Source organism: Synchiropus splendidus, chromosome 6, assembly GCF_027744825.2.
Source record: "Synchiropus splendidus isolate RoL2022-P1 chromosome 6, RoL_Sspl_1.0, whole genome shotgun sequence".
In the NCBI taxonomy this organism is placed as follows: Eukaryota; Metazoa; Chordata; class Actinopteri; order Syngnathiformes; family Callionymidae; genus Synchiropus; species Synchiropus splendidus.
Window position 1 is genome coordinate 19,598,110 of NC_071339.1, and position 25,088 is coordinate 19,623,197.

General features: G+C 42.9%; 2 protein-coding genes across 2 annotated transcripts; both read left to right on the forward strand.

Annotated features, from left to right (window-relative positions):
- Positions 1-259: 259 nt before the first annotated feature.
- Positions 260-11,477, forward strand: ipo9 (importin 9). Its single transcript, XM_053867981.1, has 24 exons — positions 260-511; positions 1,824-1,885; positions 1,949-2,035; positions 2,187-2,388; positions 2,562-2,650; positions 2,712-2,798; positions 2,867-2,986; positions 3,082-3,182; positions 3,282-3,340; positions 3,404-3,555; positions 3,713-3,811; positions 4,520-4,626; positions 4,690-4,829; positions 5,330-5,492; positions 6,450-6,676; positions 6,747-6,895; positions 6,967-7,095; positions 8,362-8,637; positions 8,708-8,874; positions 8,942-9,075; positions 10,021-10,140; positions 10,277-10,390; positions 10,468-10,544; positions 10,821-11,477. Exons 1-24 carry the CDS (start codon positions 373-375, stop codon positions 10,929-10,931), a joined length of 3,111 nt encoding a protein of 1,036 aa, XP_053723956.1. The 5' UTR covers positions 260-372; the 3' UTR covers positions 10,932-11,477.
- Positions 11,478-12,048: 571 nt separating this feature from the next.
- Positions 12,049-24,008, forward strand: shisa4 (shisa family member 4). The gene is made up of 5 exons (XM_053869029.1): positions 12,049-12,287; positions 16,202-16,379; positions 18,850-18,986; positions 19,056-19,247; positions 20,693-24,008. Exons 1-5 carry the CDS (start codon positions 12,212-12,214, stop codon positions 20,731-20,733), a joined length of 624 nt encoding a protein of 207 aa, XP_053725004.1. The 5' UTR covers positions 12,049-12,211; the 3' UTR covers positions 20,734-24,008.
- Positions 24,009-25,088: the final 1,080 nt, after the last annotated feature.

The window sequence follows — 25,088 nt, forward strand, 5'->3', positions numbered from 1 at the left end:
TTATTGACCCCTTACAAGAGAAACTGTGTCAATTAAAATAAATCTTGAATTAATTTTGAGCCTTACGTGTTTCCCGTGAACAGTATTTTAACTAACCTGACTTGGTATAATGCGGAAAAGAATATATGGCGAGTGTAAAAGTTACCATCATGGACTGTGCGCTCTCCACCGCTCCTTCAGAGGGCGCCAGAGACCGAAGCCAGATGACGCGAACGCGCACGTGCGTCAAACAGGAAGTCCCACCTCCACGTATCCATGCTTTGGCGCGCATCTGTGGCCGCGACTCGCTGCTCCCTCCCGGGTGGACTAACTGCTGGAGCTGCCGGTGGACTGGATCTGTACTAGCCGGCTGCGGGTGCTTACACAGCAGGGATGAGCGCGACTGGCGTTGCTCGGGTCCAGCAGGGCCTGAAAGAGGCTCTTATCGAGACCCTGACAGCCATACTGTCCCCGGTTCAAGAAGTGCGCGCCGCCGCGGAGGAGCAGATTAAAGTTTTGGAAGTGACAGAGGGTGAGTGAGGGTTCCACGGAGCGTCCGACGGGTGTCGGCTGTATCTCTAGCGGCGTGGTCCTCAGCGTCGCCTCACACGCGGACAGCTGTCAGCCACTGCTGTAGCCTCCACTTAGCAGAAGCTAACGCTGGCCTGGTGCTTCCACAACAAGCTCCGGCAGATGTTTCGACAAGTGAATGGAGTGAAACCAAACTGTTCTGAACATCACCCAGCGCGCACCTGAACTTTCAGTTAGCTGCGCCATCGTGGCTCTTCCCAACCGGCCACCTTGTTCATCCACTGGGAGAAGGGTGGACCCCGGCCTCGGCAGGCGCTCACGTGCCCCCCTCTTACTACATCAGAAATACAAACAATATGACCCCCTACAGAAACGCGTTGCAGCCGACACCGCACTGTTAGTTGTGTTTATCCCCGTAACTATGGCAACAGTTGAACGTTTCACGTACATAACTTCCCGCGAAGGTTCTCCCGGGAGATTCTAAATCCCGCCAACATCAGCACCATCATCCCAAGTCCACTTCCGTTGTGTGATGGTCTGAAAGCGAATGCATTTCTTCTCATTCTCATTTCTTCTCTAACCAAATGATTGTTTGCAACTATAAAGACTTGTATATATTGTATGTTTAAAGGGGTTTGCAGAGGGATTACAGAGTGGACACACCCGTGAACCACCTCTTGACTCTCTTCTGTGTTGTGCTAGATGACAAGACATTGTCCAACACATTTCTGTGAGGTGTTCAAGCCTTTTATCTCTCATAACGTTGCCACTAGTGATGTTATTTGATTAAGAAAAGATCATTATTTGATGGTTTGATTTGAATGTAAATCACCAGCCAGGAGTGTGGACACACTGTGTTTACATCAGGGGATAGTCATTGCAAAGTCTCTGTCTCTCTTTGGATGTATAAATCACGTTTTTGTGTTTTAGTACTTTTGCAACCCTTAAATCATAAGAAAGCTACAAGAGATCTTTTAAATGTGAATCCTTTTCTTTGAGAAAATCCTTCCTGTGTCGTGAATTTGGCTTTGGTTAGAGGATGTTTGGAGGTAACATTGTAGCCCTTAACCCTCTCTGCTGGCCCCTCTGAAAGACCCTGGCTCTGCACTATTGTCAGCAGTTCCATTGTCGCTGAGTGCCGGATGTCTCTCGTGGTAAAACCTGACCGGCGAGAACTGGATCATAAACAAAGCAGGTCTTCTTGCTGTTATATTCATTTGATCGTGAGTGTGGTGCGACTGTAATTTTTTTCTTGGACGGTAGTGCACTTTCAGTGCAATGAAAACAAGTGTCTTTGTTCCTCTGTTTTTCAGAGTTTGGTGTCCACCTGGCTGAACTCACTGTGGACCCGCAGGGGGCGCTTGCTATCCGCCAGGTTAGTGTCAAAGTTCAGCGTAGACATGATGACTCTCCCTCCTAACCATGCCCACCGTTGCAGTTGGCCTCAGTCATCCTGAAGCAGTATGTTGAAACTCATTGGTGTTCTCAATCGGAGAAGTTTCGGCCTCCAGAAACGACAGACCAGGTAACTGATCTGCACCGCCTGTGTTTGTTTATATGCGTCATTGGTGTCCCATGCCTCTCACCCTGTCTAGCTGCGATATGCTCCGACCGCCATGATTTTAATGTAATGAATTCATGTTGGATATTTTTCAAGTCTGATTTTGCCTCTCCAGGCAAAGGCCGCTATCAGGGTGCTGCTGCCAGGCGGCCTGCGGGAGTCCATCAGCAAAGTTCGCTCCAGCGTAGCGTACGCCGTGTCAGCCATCGCCCACTGGGACTGGCCCGAGGCCTGGCCGCAGCTCTTCACCCTGCTGATGGAGATGCTGGTCAGCGGGAACGTCAATGCTGTGCACGGCGCGATGAGGGTGCTCACAGGTGGGACACCCCTAAAATCATACATATCATATTCATCCTGTGTTATTAGAAACAAATGTTTACTTGTATCCATGAGCAATGCCAATAGTGATCCCTCTCGCTCTCTGATCCACATGCGCTGGAGCTCCTCTGCCTCTGGTGTTTTAACGTCGGCTCTTTTGTCGTGTCTATAGAGTTCACACGGGAGGTGACGGACACACAGATGCCCCTTGTTGCCCCTGTCATCCTACCTGAGATGTATAAGATCTTCACAATGGCCGAGGTAGGCTGTCATCACTGGTCACTTGTTGTTCTGCCTCCCTAACCTTCCTCGGTTGCTGCAGGTTTACAGTATTCGCACTCGGTCCCGAGCAGTGGAGATCTTCACCACGTGTGCCAACCTCATCTGTGCTATCGAAGAGCTGGAAAAGGTTTCTGATTACATCTAGTGTTGTTGTCGTGAGTGTCACTGATGGCAGCTTGTGCTTGTGTTCGCAAGGGTGCTGCCAAAGCGCTGATTTTCCCTGTGGTGCAGCAGTTCACAGAAGCATTTGTTCAGGCCCTGCAGATGCCCGACGGCCCATCATCTGACAGCGGCCTGAAGATGGAGGTGCTCAAGGTCAGCGAGTGTGTTGTTTCTGTGCGTTATTAAAGAAAAAACACTGTTAATGTGCGACGTTGCTGACATATATTCTCCATCTTCTTGTCCAACAGGCTGTAACAGCGCTCGTGAAGAACTTCCCCAAACCCATGGTGTCATCTATGCAGCAGATTTTACCGATAGTTTGGAACACACTAACAGAAAGTGCTGCTTTATATCCTTTGCACACCTTGTGTTTTACACTGCTGTTCATCCATTGTTAATCTTTGGTTAAAAGTGGGCAGTGTCCGTTCTCCTTAACTGCAGTATGCACTTATGTGAGAACTGAAGTGAACTACACTGAGGAAGTGGACGACCCAGTGGACTCCGATGGTAACATCTGCCCAAAAAGTGCATTTTTTTTCCAGGTTCAAACCATTTTTTGTTGTGATGCAGGTGAAGTTTTAGGTTTTGAGAATCTGGTCTTCAGCATCTTTGAGTTTGTCCACACGCTGCTAGAGAACAACAAGTTCAAGAGCACTGTGAAGAAGGCGCTGCCTGAACTTATCTACTACATCATCCTCTACATGCAGATCACAGAGGACCAGGTGAGACCACACACAGCCTGGAGATGAACCTTTGAGCTACTTGAAGTGCTGAGAGGAAATAACTACAATTTTAAAACGGTGATCTTATAGCTGCAGGAGTGAGAGGAGATGAACACCCTTTTTTGATGAAAACTAAGCGGTTGTCGTTCCTTTATAGATCAAAGTGTGGACAGCGAATCCCCAGCAGTTTGTAGAGGATGAAGATGACGACACTTTCTCCTATTCTGTCAGGATCTCCGCACAGGACCTGCTGCTGGTGAGAAGAAGTTACTCTGACAAATATTTCTTTCAATTCTGGAATTATCTCATCAATTATTTTTCAATGAACAATTTATTAATTCGTTTTGTTTTGTCAACCCCTACACGTTTTGAAAAAAAAAAAAAATATATATATATATATATATATATATATATATATACATACACATATTTTAATATTAAGCTAACTGCTGTTTGAGAGTTCTTCCATCTGTCTTGGTTCTTCATTCACTAGCATCTTCATTTTCAAGGGTCACTGATGCAGTGCTGGGAGAAACTGCTTGGCTACTGTTTTCTCTAAAGCTGACTCGAAAACAGAAGCAATGACACCCATGTGTTTGTTTGTCTTCTGTGCTTTGCTGCTGACGTAGTCAGCACTTCTGTTTCACACATTCACAGGTTGGATTTAGATGCACATTAAGAAGCTTGGACTCTGTGTTAGGTTAGTTTAACAAGCAGAACTTGGAAGCAGAAGTGAGGACAGATGAATGTCAAATGAACGAGGCAGTGCTGTTATTGTGAGTCACACTTGATTACTGAGCGACAAAAACTTGTCCTACAATGCTGAAGCACTGGCGGGAACCCTGTTATTATTAGAAATGTGTACAAATACCTATGTTCTGTGCGAGACTACTGCACAGGTGTCACACCCCTCACTGCTGTTTTGTCTTTTCAGTGTCAAATGTATCTTCCTGTTTGTCTCTAGGCCGTAGCAGCAGAGTTTCAGAACGAGAGCGCTGCTGCTCTGGCTGCAGCCGCGACTCGACACCTCCAGGAGGCGGAGCAGGCCAAAAACAGCGGCAACGAGCACTGGTGAGAGTCGTCTTTTTTTTTTTTTGGCTGGTCAAAACAAGTGGCACGTGTCTTCCTGTCCAGGTGGAAGATCCACGAAGCCTGCATGTTGGCCCTGGGCTCGGTGAAAACCATCATCACAGAGAATGTGAAGAACGGTCGGATACAGTTTGACATGCACGGTTTTCTGGCTGGAGTCATCCTCGCTGATCTGAACTTGGCAGGTGAGTCGAAAACCACTGCTTTACTGTGTTCAACTGGTGTACAGCAGAGAAGCAGACTTTTTTTGTTTGTTTTTACACCTCCTGAGGCCCTACTGTGGGTTTGTTTTGTTCCACAATTGAATCTTGCACATTTCTAGAGAAGCTTTGTGTCTTTGCCACCCACAAAATGTCTGTTTTACTTGGACAAGGACTACAAAAGATTGCCTGTTCTGCTGTTTCAACTGGTTAAATATATTGAGCACCAAACAACTTGTATGATCCTTGTTTGACTCTGCGATAGTAGCTGCAATGACCATGTGTTTCCTGGAGTGTTGTAGATGGGGTTTGTTTGATCATCAGCCTTTCATGAGCTCATCCAGCAGGTGGGGAGAGGTTTGCAGCAGTTGGAGGAATGACTGTAGTCAGTTCAATCAATTCTGGTATAAAGCAGGGGCACAGAACTTAATGCAGCATGACCTTGCGGGGTCATACCTTGACCTCAATTGTTTTGTCTCCTCCAGCTGCGTCTCCGTTCCTCCTGGGCCGGGCTCTGTGGGCCGCCAGCCGTTTCACAGCAGCGATGTCCCCTGAGCTCATCCAGCAGTTCCTCCAGGCCACAGTCAGCGGACTCCACGAAAGTCAGCCGCCCTCGGTCCGGATTTCTGCCGTCAGAGCCATCTGGGGGTGAGGTTTTCTTTTGTTTATCCCTGAATTGGATCTGGATCTTTAGCTCTCCTGACCGGCGTCAGGTATCTGTCTGTACATCCTCCTCGTACAGAGCACGCAGCTTTACAATGAGGACCCCTGGTTTTCAAGTCCAAACTATGGTGGAGCTGCAGAAACATCACTGTCTCTGCGTACACACAGTGTGGTCATCTGAGGTGGACATTCTTCCCATATGACATGATTTGATAGAGTATGGTCCTCTGTGTCTATTGATGATTAACTTGGGGCCCACCTTTTCCTGAACAAATGGGTCTGGGCCCCATTCAAGGTATAGAACTGATTACTTTCTGTCATTTCTGATTTCAGAGTTTACTGATTTCATTTGTGTTCAATAACCATACATGTAAACAAACCAAAACCTTGTGGAATGGCATTAATCGCTACTGTAGAGCGCTGCATTATTCATTAAAGCAAATCTGTCTGTCAATAAAATCGGATGTTTATCAGCCTAATAAAGGCAAAAACACGTGAGTTATCAAACATCCACACACATTGCGAGTCCCGGACCGCTGCACTGCGCTTTTTCCTGCACACCTCAATGTTCTGGGAGTTTGAGAAGTTGTTTTTGAACCATGCACCCAGACAGCGATCAGACCCTTTACTGCCCGGTATCTATCAGGTTTGTGTGGAGTCGTGCTGTACACGTAGTTTCCGCCGTCTAGCGCCGAGTCACCAGAGGCGAGAAGCTGTGAGTTCCCCGAGACAAAGTGCGGCTCTCCAGCCGGGATCAGGTCCGCCGCCAAAACCCAACTCGCTTGTGTTCACATCTGGGACTTCTGAGCTGAAAGAGCTTTGTCTCAAGACAGAACCCGAAGTGTGAAAGCGCCCTAAGAGTCACTGGTATAGACTGTATGATGGTCAATCAAGGTCAATCATATGTGACTTTCTCTCGTCCTCATTTCTGCTGTTCTCCAGCTACTGTGACCAGCTGAAGTTGTCAGAGAGCACACACGTCCTGCAACCCTTCCTGCCCAGCATCCTGGATGGACTGGTTCAGTTGGCAGCTCAGTTCAGCTCAGAGGTTCTGACCCTCGTCATGGAAACACTGTGCATCGTCTGCACCGTCGACACAGCCTTCACCACCAGTGCCGAGAACAAGATCTGCCCTCTCACCATCGCCATCTTTCTGAAGTACAACAATGGTACGACACAGCCTTTCCTGGTGCCTTCTCACATGTCTGACTTTGGAGTTGACGGTTGTCTTCCTCGCAGACCCGGTCGTGGCATCATTGGCCCAGGACATATTTAAGGAGCTGGCGCAGATTGAGGGCTGCCAGGGTCCCATGCAGATGCGCCTCATTCCGACATTGGTCAGCATCATGCAGGCCCCCAGCGACAAGATTCCATCTGGGCTTTGTGCTGTAAGTACACAGAGATGCTGCTAACATTCTCTCATGAGAGAGGAGTTGTAAACATTTTGGCTCTGCTGCAGACATCCATCGACATCCTGACCACAGTTGTGCGAAATACCAAATCCCCTTTGTCGGAGCTGCTGGTGTGTCAGGCCTTCCCTGTGGTGGCACAATGCACGTTACGTACTGACGACAACACCATCATGCAGGTAAGAGCTCGTGCTTGGCTGCTGTAGTCGGCCTCGAAGCTGTTCTTCAGAAACAATACTCTCTGAAATAGGCATGCACCGATCCCTATCCTGGTATCGGGTATCAACCTGATCCAGCCTCTTAAAGTGGGATTGGGCATCACGGAAAAGAGCCTGTCCTGCCATTTAAACTTTAGTGCTGACATTGCTGCAGCGTAATGCAGCTGAGTTTTCAATTTCCACCTGAAGCTGAACGGAGTTGCAGTTCTCCACTCTGTCACGCGAGGAAGGCTGGATCACGAGTTACTTGATGCGTTTAAAGAGACCAGTAATCGCTCAGTAATCTGAAATCCTTTAACCCGCATATATTTGGGCTCACCATACAATCGTGCTTCACTATTTGCTGCGAACATACATGCATGAGTGGATGGATGGACGGACGAGGGAAAAGATGGATGGATGGATGTACGAGGGTAAAGATGGATGTATGTATGAGTGAAAAGATGGATGGATGTACGTAAGTACGTACGTACGTGCGAAAGGATGGATGGATGGATGTACGAGGGAAAAGATAGATGATGGATATACGAGGGAAAAGATGGATGTATGTATGAGTGAAAAGATGGATGGATGTACGTAAGTACTACGTACATGGGAAAGGATGGATGAATGATGGATGGATGGATGGATGTACGAGGGAAAAGATAGATGATGGATATACGAGGGAAAAGATGGATGTATGTATGAGTGAAAAGATGGATGGATGTACGTAAGTACGTACGTACGTGGGAAAGAATGGATGAATGATGGATGGATGGATGTACGAGGGAAAAGATAGATGATGGATATACGAGGGTAAAGATGGATGTATGTATGAGTGAAAAGATGGATGGATGTACGTAAGTACATACGTGGGAAAGGGTGGATGGATGAATGATGGATGGATGGATGGATGTACGAGGGAAAAGATAGATGATGGATATACGAGGGAAAAGATGGATGAATGGTTGTACAAGGGAAAAGGTGGATGGAAGGATGGATGTACGTGGGAAAAGATTGATGATGGAGATACGAGGGAAAAGATGGATGGATGTCCGCAGCAACCGTGTGTTGTGGTGGCCTTTCATCAGCTTCCCCTGTTGATCACTCTGAAAACATTCACAAGAATGGGGCCTCTTCAAGTGGATGACTGGCAGCGGATGGTCGAGCCGGTTTGACAGCATGGTTTCTTGACTGAGATGTGGTTCTCTGCTATTTATGGTTCATGGGTTTTTTTTTTGTCTTCAGAACGGCGGTGAATGTCTGCGTGCATACGTGTCCATCGCTCTGGAGCAGATCGCTCAGTGGCGCGACGAGCAGGGCAACAGTGGTCTTTGGTACGTCATGCAGGTGGTCAACCAGCTGCTGGACCCGAGAACCTCTGAGTTTACAGCTGCCTTCGTGGGCAGACTGGTGTCCACGCTGATCTCTCGGGCAGGAACCGAACTGGGCGAACAGCTGGATCAGATCCTGCGTGCCATTCTGAGCAAGATGCAGCAGGCGGAGACTCTCAGTGTGATGCAGGTGTGCCATCACGCTCCTCCCTTCGTGTGCCTGGTTCTTATGGTGACGATGGTGTCGCTCTTTTCTGCAGTCTCTCATCATGGTGTTTGCCCACCTGGTCCACTCTCAGCTGGAGCCTCTGCTGGAGTTCCTGTGCAGTTTGCCGGGTCCCACCGGGAAACCTGCACTGGAGTTCGTCATGACCGAGTGGATGAGTCGGCAGCACCTTTTCTACGGCCAGTACGAGGGAAAAGTCAGGTCAGTCTTCCCTCTGCGGTCGCACTGGGTACCTCATCGGTGAAGTAACCTGTTACGTTTCCTGCAGCACGGTGGCGCTGTGCAAGCTGCTGCAGCACAGTCTCAACACCGACGACAAACGACTCCAAGACATTGTGGTGAAGGGGGAAGAGATCTTCAACCCTGATGAGGGAATCCGAACTCGCTCCAAATCTGCCAAGAGTAAGAGGGTTTTTTTAGGCTAGTTGGAATCATGTCAAAAACACAATTTATCTCTAAAGTAAGAAATGACTATTATGTGCAGCAGCTGAGCTCAACAGTGAGTATAATGACTGTTTTATCTGTCTACAGGAAGTAGTTTCTGAAAATTATGAAAATGAAGTGATTATTTCTATTTTTCTGTTATTTCTGTTTTCTTTATTACTAATTCTGAAAATGTTTTATCTCATGATGTATCTTATTGTCCATTGCTAATTCTAAATAGTACTTTTAAATATTTGGATTTGATTTTGTTTTTCCTTTCTTTGTAGTCTTTTTAAATTGCAGTTGTTTGTGAGTAATGTTCAACCTCTTCGTTAAATGCTTATGACATGAAGGAAGTGATTTTCTTTTCCCTTCCATCGGTCCTTTTGCTTGACAGCACATCACAACAAATTTGTCACAGTACCCTTAGGAAATAATTGCCAACCGGAACAATGGACTTCACTGTACAAACTTTTTTTTTACTGAAAAATTGGATAAAATGTCCCTGTTATATTGTTTAAATTGTTTGAGAAATTGGTGTTATGTTGTGACATCACCACCAGATGGTGCAGGTGGTGAGATTTTAAGTGAGGCAGTGGGTTAGGGTTAGGGTTGCTGGCAGGGTGAATGTTATGTCTGCATTATGAGGTGTTATGATGTTGAACTCATGAGAAACCGATGAAACCATCCAATTTTCCTAGCCAGGAGGTGCTGCTAGCTCATGGATTGCGGTTTGCAGTTCTCACACTGTCGACTTATCAGTTTATTATTTCCATTAAGTACACCAAATGCCACATAAATTATTTACAATGAAAAATAAAATTAAAGCTGGGGAATCACTGCAACCGCTCATTACTGCCCCCTAAAGGTCACAAAAAGATACTGAGCCAACTCTGGTGTAATAATGACATGCTTTTCTTCCAGACCCGGAGAGATGGACCAACATTCCACTGCTAGTAAAAATATTCAAACTGATCATCAACGAGCTGTCGACGGTCGTGGAGGCAAACGCCAGCAGGACGAACGCAGCAGACTGGAGCCAAGGTAAATGGCCAAAGAAACGCACCTTTTCACCCCTGTTTTAGCGTGTTCTTGCCAATATAGACATGATGGGTTGTTTTAAGTTTCTCAAGTTCTTTTCTTTATTTGTTAAGTATCACCATCCTAATCTCTTTCTCAGACTCCAGTGGAATGTGGGAAGAGCAGGACGAAGAAGGTGAGGAGGATGATGATGAGGAAGACGAAGGACTGGCCGGACAGCTTCTGTCTGATCTTATCGCCTCCAACAAATATGGTAGGATTTTTTTTTTTAATATCCACCCGTTTTTTTTATATTTCTATCCATCCATATTTCTTTTGGTTTCCTTCCAGACGACGATTATTATGAGGATGATGATGAAGACGATCCTGATGCATTAAAGGACCCCATAAATCAGATTGATTTGCAGGTAACCGATGCATTAATAATGTCAATTTCAATTTCTCTGCCCAGGCGAGCTCTTTCTATTGGACTCTACAAAACAAAATTACAAGACAAAGTTGTTTTCGCAAGCCAGAAACCATCCTTCAGAATGTGTTAAAACTACAATTCATATGAATGTGGCTTCATTTAAATCCCAATAACAACTGTAGTTTAGTTCATTTTAGGTGGACAGAACTGAATTTTTATGTTCGATATCCATGTTTAGTCATCGCATAACTGATTGTGTATCTATGTTCTGCAGGCGTACCTCACCGACTTCCTGACCCAGTTTGCCCAGCAGCCTTGCTACAGCATGTTTTCAGGTCATCTCAATCAAGTAGAGAGACAAACCTTACAGTCCATTGGCCTCTAGCGCCCCCTGTTATTGCTTTGTTGCTTCTACTTCATCATCTATCGCCCCAACAGTTAATGCACCGATGTTGAGTTGTGTTCAATGGACTATGATGGCAGCACATCTTGAGGCGGGAAGGGATACCTGCACTTACCCGAAGATTCCTCTGTCTTCACTCTTGATGGGATGAAGGACCTCGCAGGTGTTTCAATGAGGAGGACGCTGAATTTATGCAGTCGTCTTTTCCTCCTGTTTTAGTCAAGTCTGGACAGGTTGTAATATGAGGTCAGAGCAGGACAAGTGAATACGAAAATGTACTATTTTTGCCTTGTTATTATTGTGTTTCTCTACAAACTATGACGGAAACTTGAAGGTAAATAAAATAATAAAGAGAAACTTTGGTAGCCTTATATTCTAGATGATGTTTTTGACATGCGAAGCTCTTAAAACTGTTCGTCTTGTGTGTGTGTGCGGTTGGTATTTTGAGACCGTTCCCACCATGATTTCACGGACCTGTTCTTCCCTTGTACCCACTGTCATTTGGGATTCATTTCTAAATAAAGTCTTTGTCAGACCACGGTTACGTCTGAGTGATAGATTAGGTTTTCCACACCGAGTGTTTTTATCAGAATTTAATGGAAGTTTTAGGTCAAGACAATGTAATTACAGCTGTTTCCACGGATCCTATAGTTATTGAAGCCCTATACATTTATTGTACTCCAACACCTAAATCATGATAGTGACATACATTTTAAGTTGGTATTAAGTTTTGTTTTGAGCCTACAATGGGTTTTTAACTTCTGCATGGACCACATGACATGAGTTGGCGGAATGGATTTGGCCCCGGACCTTGAGTTTGGCAACAATGACGTATTCTAGAAAGCGGTTCTCGTGATGCATTCAAAGACAATCGTAAGCGCAACCAATCAACCAAAATTACATTTACGCGGTAACGTCTTCTCGGATTATTGTCGAAATGGTTTAAAAAACTTTTTAAACAGCTAATGAGAATCCGCCAGTAACACCAGTGGTGTTACATTCTTACTCAAGTTTTGTGGTTCATGGACCATAGCACTGACAACCGCACGTTATCACTCACCATTTCCGACTCTCCAGACCGTTCGTGAATGCAACACAATCGAAGGCGTCACGCTAAATGTGTCATTTCGACAGATCGAGTCTGTTTCTGACGCGGCGACAAGATGCGAAATAATGACTGAAACACATCGTTAGGACTCGTTTAAACGGTTCATTTCGATCAAATATTTCCCGGTTCGCTTTTCCTTAACAGGGTGAGGACGATGTTTCCATCGGGGAACATGTCTGTTATCGCGGCGATGCTGATGCTGCTGGCCGTCGTCCTGTGCTCATCCCCGGGTAAGAGCCTTCTCCGCCAGGCCGCTGTGGTGCACGTCTGCATGTTCGGGCATCTTCCACAAAGTCTCCACTTGCGACATCACCGCTTGTTTCAGGCCCCAACCGGGACACATTTAAACGTAGTGGTCAGCCATTGTGCTGAGCTTCGTTAGCTTAGCTTCGTCGAGTAGTGTCGTTTCTTCTCCTCAAACCGAGTGATCCACGTTATATTTATCATTCGGCACCATAAATGATAATATTGTTGTCGCCATGTAACGCATGCTTCTGTTCCATATATATATATCAGTAGCTGTTCTGACTGCGCCTTGCTTCGCCTTTCCCTCCAACTCCGGATAAAGAATCCGCCAAAGAAAGATAAAAGCTTTATCTATCCACATCCCTTGAACTATTTGCCTTGAACACTGAGAAGCAACGAAAATATGGCATGTCTGCCTCATATATAACAGTTGTACTACTAGTCTCTCGTGGATGACTTCTCTCTTTATTACCTCGTAACTAAGAGTGGAGGGATTTTAATAACCATCGGTTGAGGTAGCTGATAACTGTCTACAAGTTTTATTTGTAGGAATTTCCACTAAAAATTCCCACCTAATCTATGTATATAACTGTTTCACTAGGGATTAGCAAACAGCTTTAGTCTTTTGTCTACAGCTTTCTTGAAGATTGACTTCTTAAATATTGGAACCAAATAAGTTTTTTCATACAGATATTTAATTTTTTTTTTCTAAAACTAAAACTTGTCTTTTGGCATCAGGGATGTCTTCATCCTCCTGCCTAGTTACATGGCCCTTCTTCATGTCATCCGTGGACCCCTGGTTGTTTTTTTGTACCTCCAACATTCTTTATCCACTGATGGCACTGTAAACTTATCCCCTCGTGAGTTGTAGATATAAATGTAAATGATCACACCGCTATCGTCCCTGCTGATAACTATTTTTGTCTCCTGAGGGCAGTAAGCAGTTTGTGAACATCATATTCTAAAAATCAAGTTTAGCCATTTAAACCTGTATTCATTTTGAGTTGTTTATGTCCCTCTGCAAATATTGACTTCACTTAGCTGTGAGCAAAGGTTTTACAGGCTCACAAACCTGCCACACATTGTTGATCCCTGTGAGGATGCTTGAGCCTGAAGTTGTTTTGAAATGTTCCCATTGAATGCCCTCATTTGTTTACTAAGTGGACTTCAAAAGCCTGTCTTTTTAATAGATAGACACTTAACATTTTTGGCACTTACACATTAATTTAGATAGTCAAGAAAAGTCACTCAGCAGCTCCGTCATCAGTGTCTTGGTCTGAAAGGTCAGCTGATGCTTAAAAAAAGACAATTGCGGAGACAATGTACATCCTACCAAGTTGTTTTGTGAAGACACGGGCAACAAATAACACCAATTTTATCGAGCCCACTTTTCAAATTCAAACGTTTAACAACGTTTAGCTTTATTAGTTGAATACAATTTTGAGTCCATTTCAGTCCAAAACAGTACTTCTTAAGTCAAAGATAAAAGTGTGTGTCTGGAAATGTTCCAGTTGTCAGGAACCACACGCAGTTCTAGGACTATAAAACGTTCACAACACAAATATTCAGGCCACAAACTTTATCCTTGCTCTTCATGTTTTCCAGTTAAACTTGTTTAAGGTTTCATTACTATATCATAATGTACCTTTTATTTTTATATGTGAAAAGGCCACTCTTTATTAAGAAATTGCATTGTAACCTACTGAATTTGCAATATTTGGACAGTGTTTAGCACAAATGTGACGTTTTACCTCTCATAAAAAACGGAGTGTCTAAATTTAGTTCCCAGAGAGGCATATAATTTCAACAGAATACAAATTAAGTGGAGCTAGATTATATACCCTGCAAGTCTCTGCATCGCCTTTTCATTTTATATAAGCTTTTCCCACAGTTTTGTAAACACACTGGCACGTTGGAGGCTCGGAAGATCCACATAATGAGGGAATTTAGCGAGGGAACAGTTTGTGAAAAGGTTAGCGGAGGACATGAGCGCATGTGGTGGGAGATTATAGAGCATGTGATTACAGATGTGCATGGAGTGAACTGCCGTAACACTGATAAAAGCCTATTTTATTAAACATTTATGAATGAATTGTTTGTGTTGAAACGCGGTACAAAGAGGTGAGTCTGTCATGTTTACTGCCTCGGAAGGTGCTACGTGGATGTTTAGCTATGGGATCTATTGTGGTTAGTAGCGTACCTTGCACACGCTGTTACACAACTTACACAGTGCGCGGTCGACCTCAAGCCAAAACATTATGTCCAGGAGGAGCGGTGACTTCAGATATGACATGCAGGATGAAAGTGTGTACCTTTATCTTGCTGCGAACAGTGTAGGTTTTCAAGGATGTACTTTATCTACTGCAGCTTTTGAAGTGATCTAGTAGTAAAAAGTTTTTTGCTACTTTGCTAGACCTGACATAAAGTTTACTTAACAAACCTAATGAAAGCCAGTCATGCAAGTTTTCTGTCAGCAGAGTGTACGCCCAAGACATTTATTATTTTAACAATTATCTAAGCTAATTTCAGACGGTCTATCATTATGTCCCGGCAGACGTCTTCTCTCCTTGTGAGGTTATTAAACTGTGAATGATTTTCCACTCTCTGGAGATTGTATTGAAGTTGGTTTTAATATATGACTCTTGCCATGTCAGATGGGATTGTTTAGGTTTACGTACCACAATGCCAAGTACGTTGTCATGTAATGGTCAGTGTGATTTGACATCAGGCAAGCTGGAATGATATCATAAATCAGAGAAGCTGTAAGGTCAAGTGTACAGTAAACCAGGGGCCATAATCTAGATCTGAAATTCACTTGCTTTATCCGACCTGCAACAGCCTGCAATACCTCAAGTGTTCATTGAGGAAAAGCTAAATAGATTTTTGTGACAACAAAGCCTTCCAACTACTCAGAATGTGTGATTGAAACAACTGTAGTAGTAAAGTTACTGTAGTAGTATGCATACAATATATTTCGTCAGTTCAAGGAACTGGACTCTGGCGTCTAGTGTCGTAAAGTGGTGGTGAAGGAACCTTTGTCATCAAATGCAGACATACATATGCTAAAATTAGCCTTAGAAAAAAACAACATATCACCCTATAACAGTGATTCTTAACCATAGGGCCGGGGCCCTTGGTTGGGACACGAGTACCTCCTAGAGTGCCGCTAAAAGTTTTTTGTCTTACACCTTTGGGCCATGAGAGCCACCATATGTGGCCATACATTAGCCACATATGGTGGCAGTGTCACTGAATTGACTTGACTGCTGCAAATCTGTGATAGTTAACAACAATGAAGAAATTCTTCTTTGAAGTTGAAATAATAAAATAAAATCATTCTTTTTTATGTTATGATCTTTAGACATGGTTTAATTGCATTTATTTTATTCAGAATTGATTCGTTATTTTTTTTTCTTCAATTTTCCCAACAGTTTGCTTTTGTTCTTTTTTTTCTTTTGTAAATTTGATGTATATGACTTGCACCTGGACTTTTCGATGACTAATAAATATCTTCATGTCATTTCACAAGGTTTTGGTTTGTTTATGTGTAAGTAGATTAAATATGGTTGTGAGATCAAGAGTCATGAATCAGTTCTATTGAATGGGCGCCGGGTCCATTTGATCTGGGAATGGTGGGCCCCGAGATCCAAAAGGTTAAGAACAAACTGGCTGACGTGTTTTGCTTTCTGTTTAGTTTTATGTGTCTTATTATGACCAAACTTTGTTTGGCTGGTAACTCAGGGTCTGTTCAAAATCCGATGTTGACCCTTGTAATTGACTGACACTCCCACCTTGCCACCATCTACTGCCAGTGAAGTTCCTGATCTCCACCTTCTTCATTTGTTCTCCTTTGACTCGCCGTCTTTCACCTGTACTTCACTGTCTTTCTCCTTTACAGTCACCGGTAATGAGGACTGTTTGTGGTACGTGGACAAAAACGGAACCTGGCACAACGGCTTCGACTGCCCGCTCATTACGTTCTGCTGTGGCAACTGCCAGCAGCGCTACTGCTGCCTGGACGCCTTTAAGATGATCACCGAGCGGGAGCAGAAGCGCTGCATGCTCTTCCAGTTCAGGTGAGGACAACGGCTGCCACGGTGACGGTAGAAGGCTTCAAATTTAATTAACAACGTCCTTGATACAGGAGGCCCATGTTCCGCTTTTAATTCAAGGCCACAGACGGACACTGCGTGGTGTTTGTTTTCATGGCTGAGTGGCAGAAGCCATGGAACACCAAACAAACTTGAAATATTCACAGACATCTATTATAAGCTTGAGTCAATAAACAGAAGAAGTGATTTAATCATGGAACCAACCTGAGAAGTGGTTTTATTCCTTAATTTAATTGTGCGAACGCTGGAGCATCAAATCACTCTGGCTCTAATCTACAGGATTTAAAATGACGTCAGAACAGATTTCACCTTTAGTTTTGTTATTCATTGAAGAAGAGTAGCTGCAAGAGTGATAGGGAAGCTTCACAAGGCAGTTGTGGTCACTGCCACCATGTGCAGTTCAGAGACTCAGGAGTCAGAGATAGAAGAGTCACAGATGAGGATGCTGAGTGGTCATTGGTTATGACTAGGAAGGACCAGATCAGAAATGAGTCAGAGAGATGTGGAGAGGTTTGGAGGAACTACAAGTGGTTTGGACATGTAGTTTGGGTTAGGTCTCTTACTGGGGTTCATCACTACTTCACTAAGAATAGGAAATGCATTAAAAATGGTGAATATGATAAGAGTTATTTGTCTCTCTGCTGTTTTTTGATTCCCTTGAAAGGGTTGTTGTCATATGTTTGATGTGGCATTGAAATAATCTTGTACTTCTCCTGTTGAGAACTCAACTAAATAGAGAAAATGAAGCCCCATGTTTATGCTCAGCCTAGTCTGTCCAGACCACCTGTGCTGGGTCTGATCAAGGATTAGGTGGAAAAGCCACCTAATTCTAATTCCGATCATCGTCTCTGTCACTGCCAAAAAAAAAGAAAAATGCACACCCAGAAATAATGGAAAATGCTTCAGGAGCTGCTCACATTTTACCGACCGCAGTTCATTTTTGCAGCAGTTCATGTGGTTGACATGTCTTCATGTCTGCCTTTGTCTTTGCCGCTCTGTCTTGCTGGTATTGGAAGGATTAACTGCAGCCAGAGCTCCTCATGGTGATCCTGGTTTAGGGCTAAACCCAGAGAATCTGCGACATGCTAGTGTTTCTCCGCAGTGCAAGGAAAACCATCCACGAGCACTGCAGAAAACCTGCAGCTTATCGAGCCCAGTGGGAGGTCAGATGTGTAGGCGGCAGAGGGGCTTTGTTGCTACTGAGGTTTTAAGATGATACTCTTTTCAAGTGGCTTTAATAATTGAAGTTTATCCTGAACTTCATTTGGGAATCTGTTTGAATGGAGAGCCCCTGTTGTTGTCCTTTTTCATTATAAAAGGGAATAAGCAAGACTGACTCAAAATACAATGAGAGGTACCAGAAGTCATTTAGGACTGGGGAGGGCAGGGTAGTCACTGTGAATCCCTCTTTTAGTTTGCTAAATGGCATACAAATGGATGAAAACATACATTTTTGGAAGTGTTTTTATTGGGGCAAGGTGATTCAAATTTAGTCATTTTATAAATGTCCATCACCATTCTTGCTCTGAGTGTGCGACACCAGGATGCTACTGCCACCTGCTGTCCCATTGAGCTCATTGGGATCAGCGATGTTTAAAATTCTCTAAAAGGTGTCAAATTGGATAAATACAGAGCAATAACATTGCGTGTAAATGTGGTATTCTTAACTATAAACATTGCCTCCAAATGGCCACTTAGCTCTCTCACTTGTTGAACTCTTTTTTAGCTAGAGTTTTTTTGGGCTGTCAGGGCTGCAAGACACTCAGTTTTAATACACTTGCCATGTATGGTGGCAACTATAGGGAAGTTCTTGAAAAGAAAAAATGAAAAGAAAGTGATGCCCCCCAACAGTAACAACTGTTCATGAAAGCACCTGTTGAAGCAGTTTTGAAAATTAATTAGAACATTTTATGGCAATACTTTTATTTACACTTTGCTTGTATCTTCTTTGGAGTTGAAATAAAATATATTATTTTTATTTTATGATATTCAGGCATGGTTTTATTATATTTATTTTATTCTGAATTTTATTCAGTTTTTCCAATTTTCTCAACAGTTTGCATCAAGTGTATTTTCTTTCTTTAGTACATTGCTGACTATGACTTGGACCTGGTTCTGCTGCAGGTTGGACTTTTCGATGACAAATAAATATCTTTGCAGGATCACATGGTTTCATGTCATTTCACAAGGTTTTGGTTTGTTTACGAGTAAGCTGATTACATATGGTTATTGATCATAAATGAAATCAAGAGTAATGAATCAGTTCTATTGAATGGGAGAATGGTCCATTTGATCTGGGTAAGGTGGGCCCTCAGATGCAAAAGCTGAAGAACCTCTGTTTTAGAGGGTTTTTTTCACTACTGCACCATCATCATCACTCTCACCTTGATATATAACCGTGTTTTATTCCTGAACTTTCCCTCCCCTTCTCCAGCCCTACGACCCTCGCTGGCATCGCCTCGTCCGTCCTCCTCTTCGTGGCGATCATCGCCACAATGGTGTGCTGCTTCATGTGTTCCTGCTGTTACCTCTACCAGAGGATGCAGCGACGGGGACGGACCCCTTATGATGGTAGGACCTCACATTGCTGATCCCCGTCCAGAGTGATAGTCTCCCTCACAGTCGATTTGTGTCCCACAGCGCAACACATCCCCATGTCCAACTACCCGGTGGAGCCAATGTATGATGCTTATGGGAAACCACTGGGACCAACAGAGTACCCGCATGCTGGTTATCCAATGGCTCCCCAGTACCCAGGGATGCCCCCACAGTACCCCATGATGCAGCCAGGACCTTATGCTGGACAACCCATGGAGCCTGCATACAGCCAGGGTAAGCCACAGCATCTACAGTAGTTTCAGATGCCAAAATAAAAAACACGTTTTGTAAGTCATTTCATCATTATTTTAGAATGTTTTATTTATTTAATGCTGTGCTGTTGTTGTACATATGTTGTTTGTTGAGCCCCCGATTCTGGCACAGAAAACTACTTGTATCTTTTTTGAGCACCCCAGTCAATCCCATTTTTGTTTTTGTTTGTAAAACTTATTCTGCATCGATTCGTTCTCCGTCGATGGTCAGTTTTTTTTTAAAGACATGTGGTGTGTGGTTGCTCAGCTAGAGCAGATGGAGACGACTCCTGGTCTCCATGGTAACAGCTCACTTTGGCTACTCTTAATGGACAGAACTGGACCAAGTATCTTAAAAATTCACTATTTCTGAAGTAGGGCTGTGTATTTGCAGGTATCTTATAATACAATATGTATCCTGATACTGGAGTAATGATGCCATGCATTGCGATGTATTACAATACTGTAAGTTCTGCAATATATTGTAATAAGGACCATCATTTTAAACTGATTAATCAAATAATCTTTCGGATATTTGATTCTTATTTTCTTACTCCTTTATTCTGAAGCAGACAAGTATTTCAAAATTCATGAAAAACAAAAGGCATCTTTCTTTTATCGGCGAAATGAGCTTTTGTATTCCAGAACAATAACTATTAACTGCATTTGGAAGCTTTTCTTCAACATTAAGCTCTTATGAGTTTTATTGCTTTCCCTGATGCAGTGCAACGTGTTTAGCTTTGTGATGTTGATCTTACACACTGATGTTCATATTGAAACAAGGTGTCAGGCCTCGAATTTGACTTGCATGAATTAGTTTTAAAAACCCAGATACAAGTAACATCCGACTTGCGACCTGCTTGACTTACGTCCACCTGTACTTATGAACACGGCCAGCGGATGCTTATTTTTTTTTCATTCAATGTCTGACACCGCAGCACGTAGCAGCCCGGCAACGGGTACAACAGTTACAGCAGCACAGTATCCCAGTATCCTCTTACTCAGCCATCTACCACCACAGTCGTACCTATAACCCTTGCGTCGGCCATTTTGAATGGCAGTCGACTTACGTCCAATCCGACTTACCACCGTCTGGTCGGAACGGATCCCGGTCGTAAGTCGGATGTTACTTGCAGTCTTTTGCGTTATATACGTTGTAAGGACCACAGTACACACAACACAAATCAATTTGCAGGCGTGTTCCTATTGTATATCATGCTGACTTCGTATACGTAACAAAAGTTGTGCTTCTTGACTGGAATAAAATGATCTAGTATTTTATCCTCGTTTTTTTATTGTGTTTATTTATTTTTTTTTAAAGTTTGATCATGTTTAAATGTTGACAAATTATTATTGTTTGTTTGTTTGTTTGTTTTAAGCACATGGGCCATCACATTAACCTGTCCACCTCTCTGTCTTGCTTTCCAGCTCCTCCTCCGTACTCACCGCCCCAGTATCCGGGTCATTGATGAGCTGGTTGGGACACAAGGGAGAAAAACAGACTGTTTCGGCAGGAAAAGGCAGCAGCACACACTCACAGACGCACGCTACATTGCTTTATACAGGACAGATAACCGGATGCACTTTAAGCTTTTGTTCTTTGTCCGTATCTAACGTTCCCTCAACCGAGTGACTGACTGGTTCAGGTGTGACTTGTGAAGGCGACGCTTCCGAGGAGCTTTATCACGGCGGGATGCTCCCAAAAAGGGGTGCGTGGGGAAAATAACGCAGGTTGTAAACAGGAGACCAACACAAACCACTAGCAGCCCGTCTTTCCAAAGAAATAGACAAATGTTTAGATTTTAAAAATAAGCCATAAAAAAAGAAAACATTCTACTGGCTATTGTGATTTTAATAAAACAACTTCAGATTTGGCCTGTAGGTTACTACCTTCACTTTTATTGGTGGAACTCAACTGAGCGCTGTGAATAACGGGTGCATGTCTGGCTCCCCTTTTTAAGACCAATAAGCGAATGACACTCCCTCCTCCTCAAGAAGACTCACCTGCTCGTTGAAACCTTGTCTACTACTGGGTAGTGTTAGTGGCTTATTTCATGTCCCACCTGACCATCAGCATGCTACCCAGCCGCTCGCCTCCTTCCGGATGACGGAGCTTCATCTCAGCGTGATGGATATTTATTTCTTCTCATGTATTATTTCAGGGACGGACGTGAACTCTACACTTTTGTAAATCTGATAATTTATTAACAGACGAAGAATAACATTGTCGTACCGCGTTTTAATATTCGGAGTCGCTACCTGTCGGAATGTGTTCTCAACTTCATGACGCGCATTCGTGAAGTGCTGAAATGTGGAGAGCTGCTGATGGAGCTTCCTGTGGTCCTGTTCTCCTCAGGTCTTTTATTTCTGCTTTTATTGGCACCACGTTGTGCGCACAGCTTCCCTCTATGTGTGAACATGTAGTGTAAATAACCGCTCATATTTATTTTTTTAATACGTTTGTCTACTTGCACTGGTAGTGAAAAGCTCTGCCGATGTTTGGTTGTGACGTCAGAGGTTTTGGCTGAATGAACGTAACTGGAAAAAAAACTACCAATGCATTTCAAATCTGGGGTCGTGATCCTTGCATTGTTGTGATGGCTTTCTGCTTCCCAAGTTCTTTGGAAGTTCTTTTTCAGTTTTTCTTCTGAATCTTAAGCTTATTCTGAGTAGTTTTTTGTGAAGCAAGCTGCTCCACATTTGTCTCACCCAATTACTATCTCTTGTTTTATTAAAATTGCCTCTGAATATAATTTTGCATGGAATGGCTAAGTCAAAATGTTGCTGTGAATTTGGTCCTGATTGTTTTTAAGTCTAAATCTGACGCCATTTTCAACTCTCAGTCCTTCAAACAAGGTTAACACTACAGATTAGTGTGGTTGTCGAGAGCACCTCATACAGAGACAGAATCCAAGACTAAACAAATAAATCAAGAACTGAAATGATAACATGACAAAGTATTAGTTCTGCATTGTTCTGTATTCACGTTGGTCTGGGTCTCGACTTCAACACTACTCCAGGCTAAATCGGAGCCCACTTGGGCCTCCATTCTCTTCACTCCTCGCTATGTATCAGTTCTACTGTTTTTCCTCAACCTTTTCATTTCTGTCTTCATCTCAGATGACTGCAGTTGTTTGTCCCACGGCACAAATAAACCTGTCAACGTTACCTGAATTTTAAAGTGTTTTTTGAAGCTCAGTGCTGCCACACGGCGAACACACATGATTGGCTCGTGCTAGAATTTTCGTCATTCTCTGGGCACAATCCGCCCCAAGAGGAAAAAAATCTCTGAGGCTCAGCGACCAGTGCGACCCAAAACATTGGACGTATGGGGCCATTTCGCAAAGGACACGTACCTTTCTCATCACATTTTGGACAATCCAAATTAAAAAGTAAAATATTATGAAGCAAAACTGCATTGAACACGACTCAAGTCTTTACATACATATTTTATTTTAATTTATTTAAATTCTACTGCATTTACACACCACAACCAGCAATGTTGCCGTGTTCCTCTGCCCGTACCCGTTGTATTAGTCGACTAATTGTTATGATAGTGTGACTATGGTTGCATCATACAATTTTACAAAAATCTCTGATATTAAGGGAACAAATAAAAGCTCAAAATAAAACTTGGAACAATTTTGTGGGTTTGTGCTCCTCTAGTTTTACGGTGTCATGGTTGATCTTTGTACAATATCAATTTACATTCTGGTTTAATCGGATAAGTTATGTTCTAAAAATCAACATTTATATTGGAGAAATAGAGTTTGAGCTGAGCCAAACAGCAAAGCTTGGCGCCATTAGATTAGATAGCACTCCTCCCCTCGGTTAGATTTTGGACTAAAAGAGGTTGGAAAGCTTGCTCAGCCTTGAGAGATTCGTTGAAGAACCACTATTGATCTTAACTCCTGCTGCGACCCTGTTTGGTGTAGGTTAATAAGTACATCAGTTTGTTGCATTATATAATAATAAATAATACAATATTCAAAGTTTCCCCTGAAACCATTTATGGTACTTGAGATTTTCTTTCAGAAATTATTGAACCAAAACATAAACGTCTGCTATTTATATCTCTTTGACAACAACAGTAAATAAACTAAAGGAATTTAGTTTATTTAAAGGAATTTACACTTTGTGTTTACTTTTTGAACTTCTGAACGCTATCATGTACTTGTGTTATTAACTAAAAATTGTGTCTGATTTCTATCACTAAAAGTTGTGTTTTCACGTTATCTCTGAAGACATCCCTGATATAAACCCTAAACTCTAATAGTGAGTTAGTTGTATGAGGATTATATTTCATTCCATACAGTACATCTTGATTGTACAGTACAATATTGCTTCAATATTTGGACCTGAAAACTGAAGGCCCTGCTCCAACAATGCTTAACATAGACATGCAAGTGTTGCAGCACTGAGCTTATGTGGAGAGTTCCTTGTAACATGTCTGATTGTTTTATCACGTATTCATTGTCTCACACAAAAGCTTCAGTCTCACAACAAACTGTGGAACTTTCCTCCAAAACCGATCCATTCTGACACTCGTTCACCGCGCCTCTGACCATGTCGAACCAGCGGACATTCTCTTTACGTCCAATATCACATATTCTAAAGTGACTTCAAATGTTTTTTTCCCCAGTAACATAAATTTTAACTTTGGAATGTAAAAAAGAATGTGTGTTTTTTGTTCTTGTCTCTGCCTCGCATTGACTGCTGTGATAAAGGAGTGGACGAAAAGTACAAAAAAGGTCATTTGCTGTGGGATTTTTCCTCGATTTTGCTTCTATAATATACCAATACTTAGGAAGATGATCAGCTCGAGTCAACTTAAATGGGGGGGATGAGTTTAAGGTGCTCAAACAATCTTATTTTTCACATTTAAGAGTGCAGTCAAGTGAGAAAATAATCATACACCCACATTGTGATTGCATTTGTCTGTGGATGAACTTTATAAAAGACCGCCTCTGATGAAAAACTGGTGCACGAGTGTGACAACCCAGTGGAGGGAAAGTTTATTTCCTGTGGTGCCACATTACATACTGTACCATCAAGCCAAAACAGTTCATTTATAGCTTTGATTTTCTTGCTTAATTATTCTAAAACAAGGCAGAAATAGAAAAAGGAGTTATGTAAAGGCATTTTATTGCAATGATTTTTTTTCCTTTTATTTACGCATTTTTTAGGTACAAGAAACATTTAAAGTGGACGTTACCAATTAAAAGCATTCGGTTTATTGTTTCAATTCGACTAGCGATACTTATGAAACACATAAAATGAAAGAGCTAAAATAATGAGTTAAATTCGGATGATAGAGAATAATTTGAAAAAATATGTGTTTTTGCAGTTTTGCTGACCTCGTGTGGGCGGTACATGTATAGACACTTGCTTTAACCCATCAACTTTATTTTGGACTTTTCACTAGATGGGACGTTTACGACTAAAATATCTTTTAACCAGCGGAACATTCCACAGACAAAAAGTTGAAGAAAACTGGAATGTAACTATGAACAGATACAGATTGTGACAATGAATCCCAGTGTTATGGCAGTCACTGACAGGCTGTGTGCTTTTGTCAGCCTCGACCAGGAAGTACTACTTGTTTGCTACATTACTACACAACAAATGCATTTGTTTCACAGAAACGTGTTTGTCTGATGGCTTCAAGGGATTCAGGGGATTCTTGTTGTCACAGCAGCATAGACAACACTTGCGAGGTTAAACATGTCAGCGTACATATGTGGAGCAGAACCATTTGGGTTGAAAAATTGTGTAATCAGAATTTAAAGTGCAGCCCTTCCCATTGCCTTGAAAGGAGCGTGCA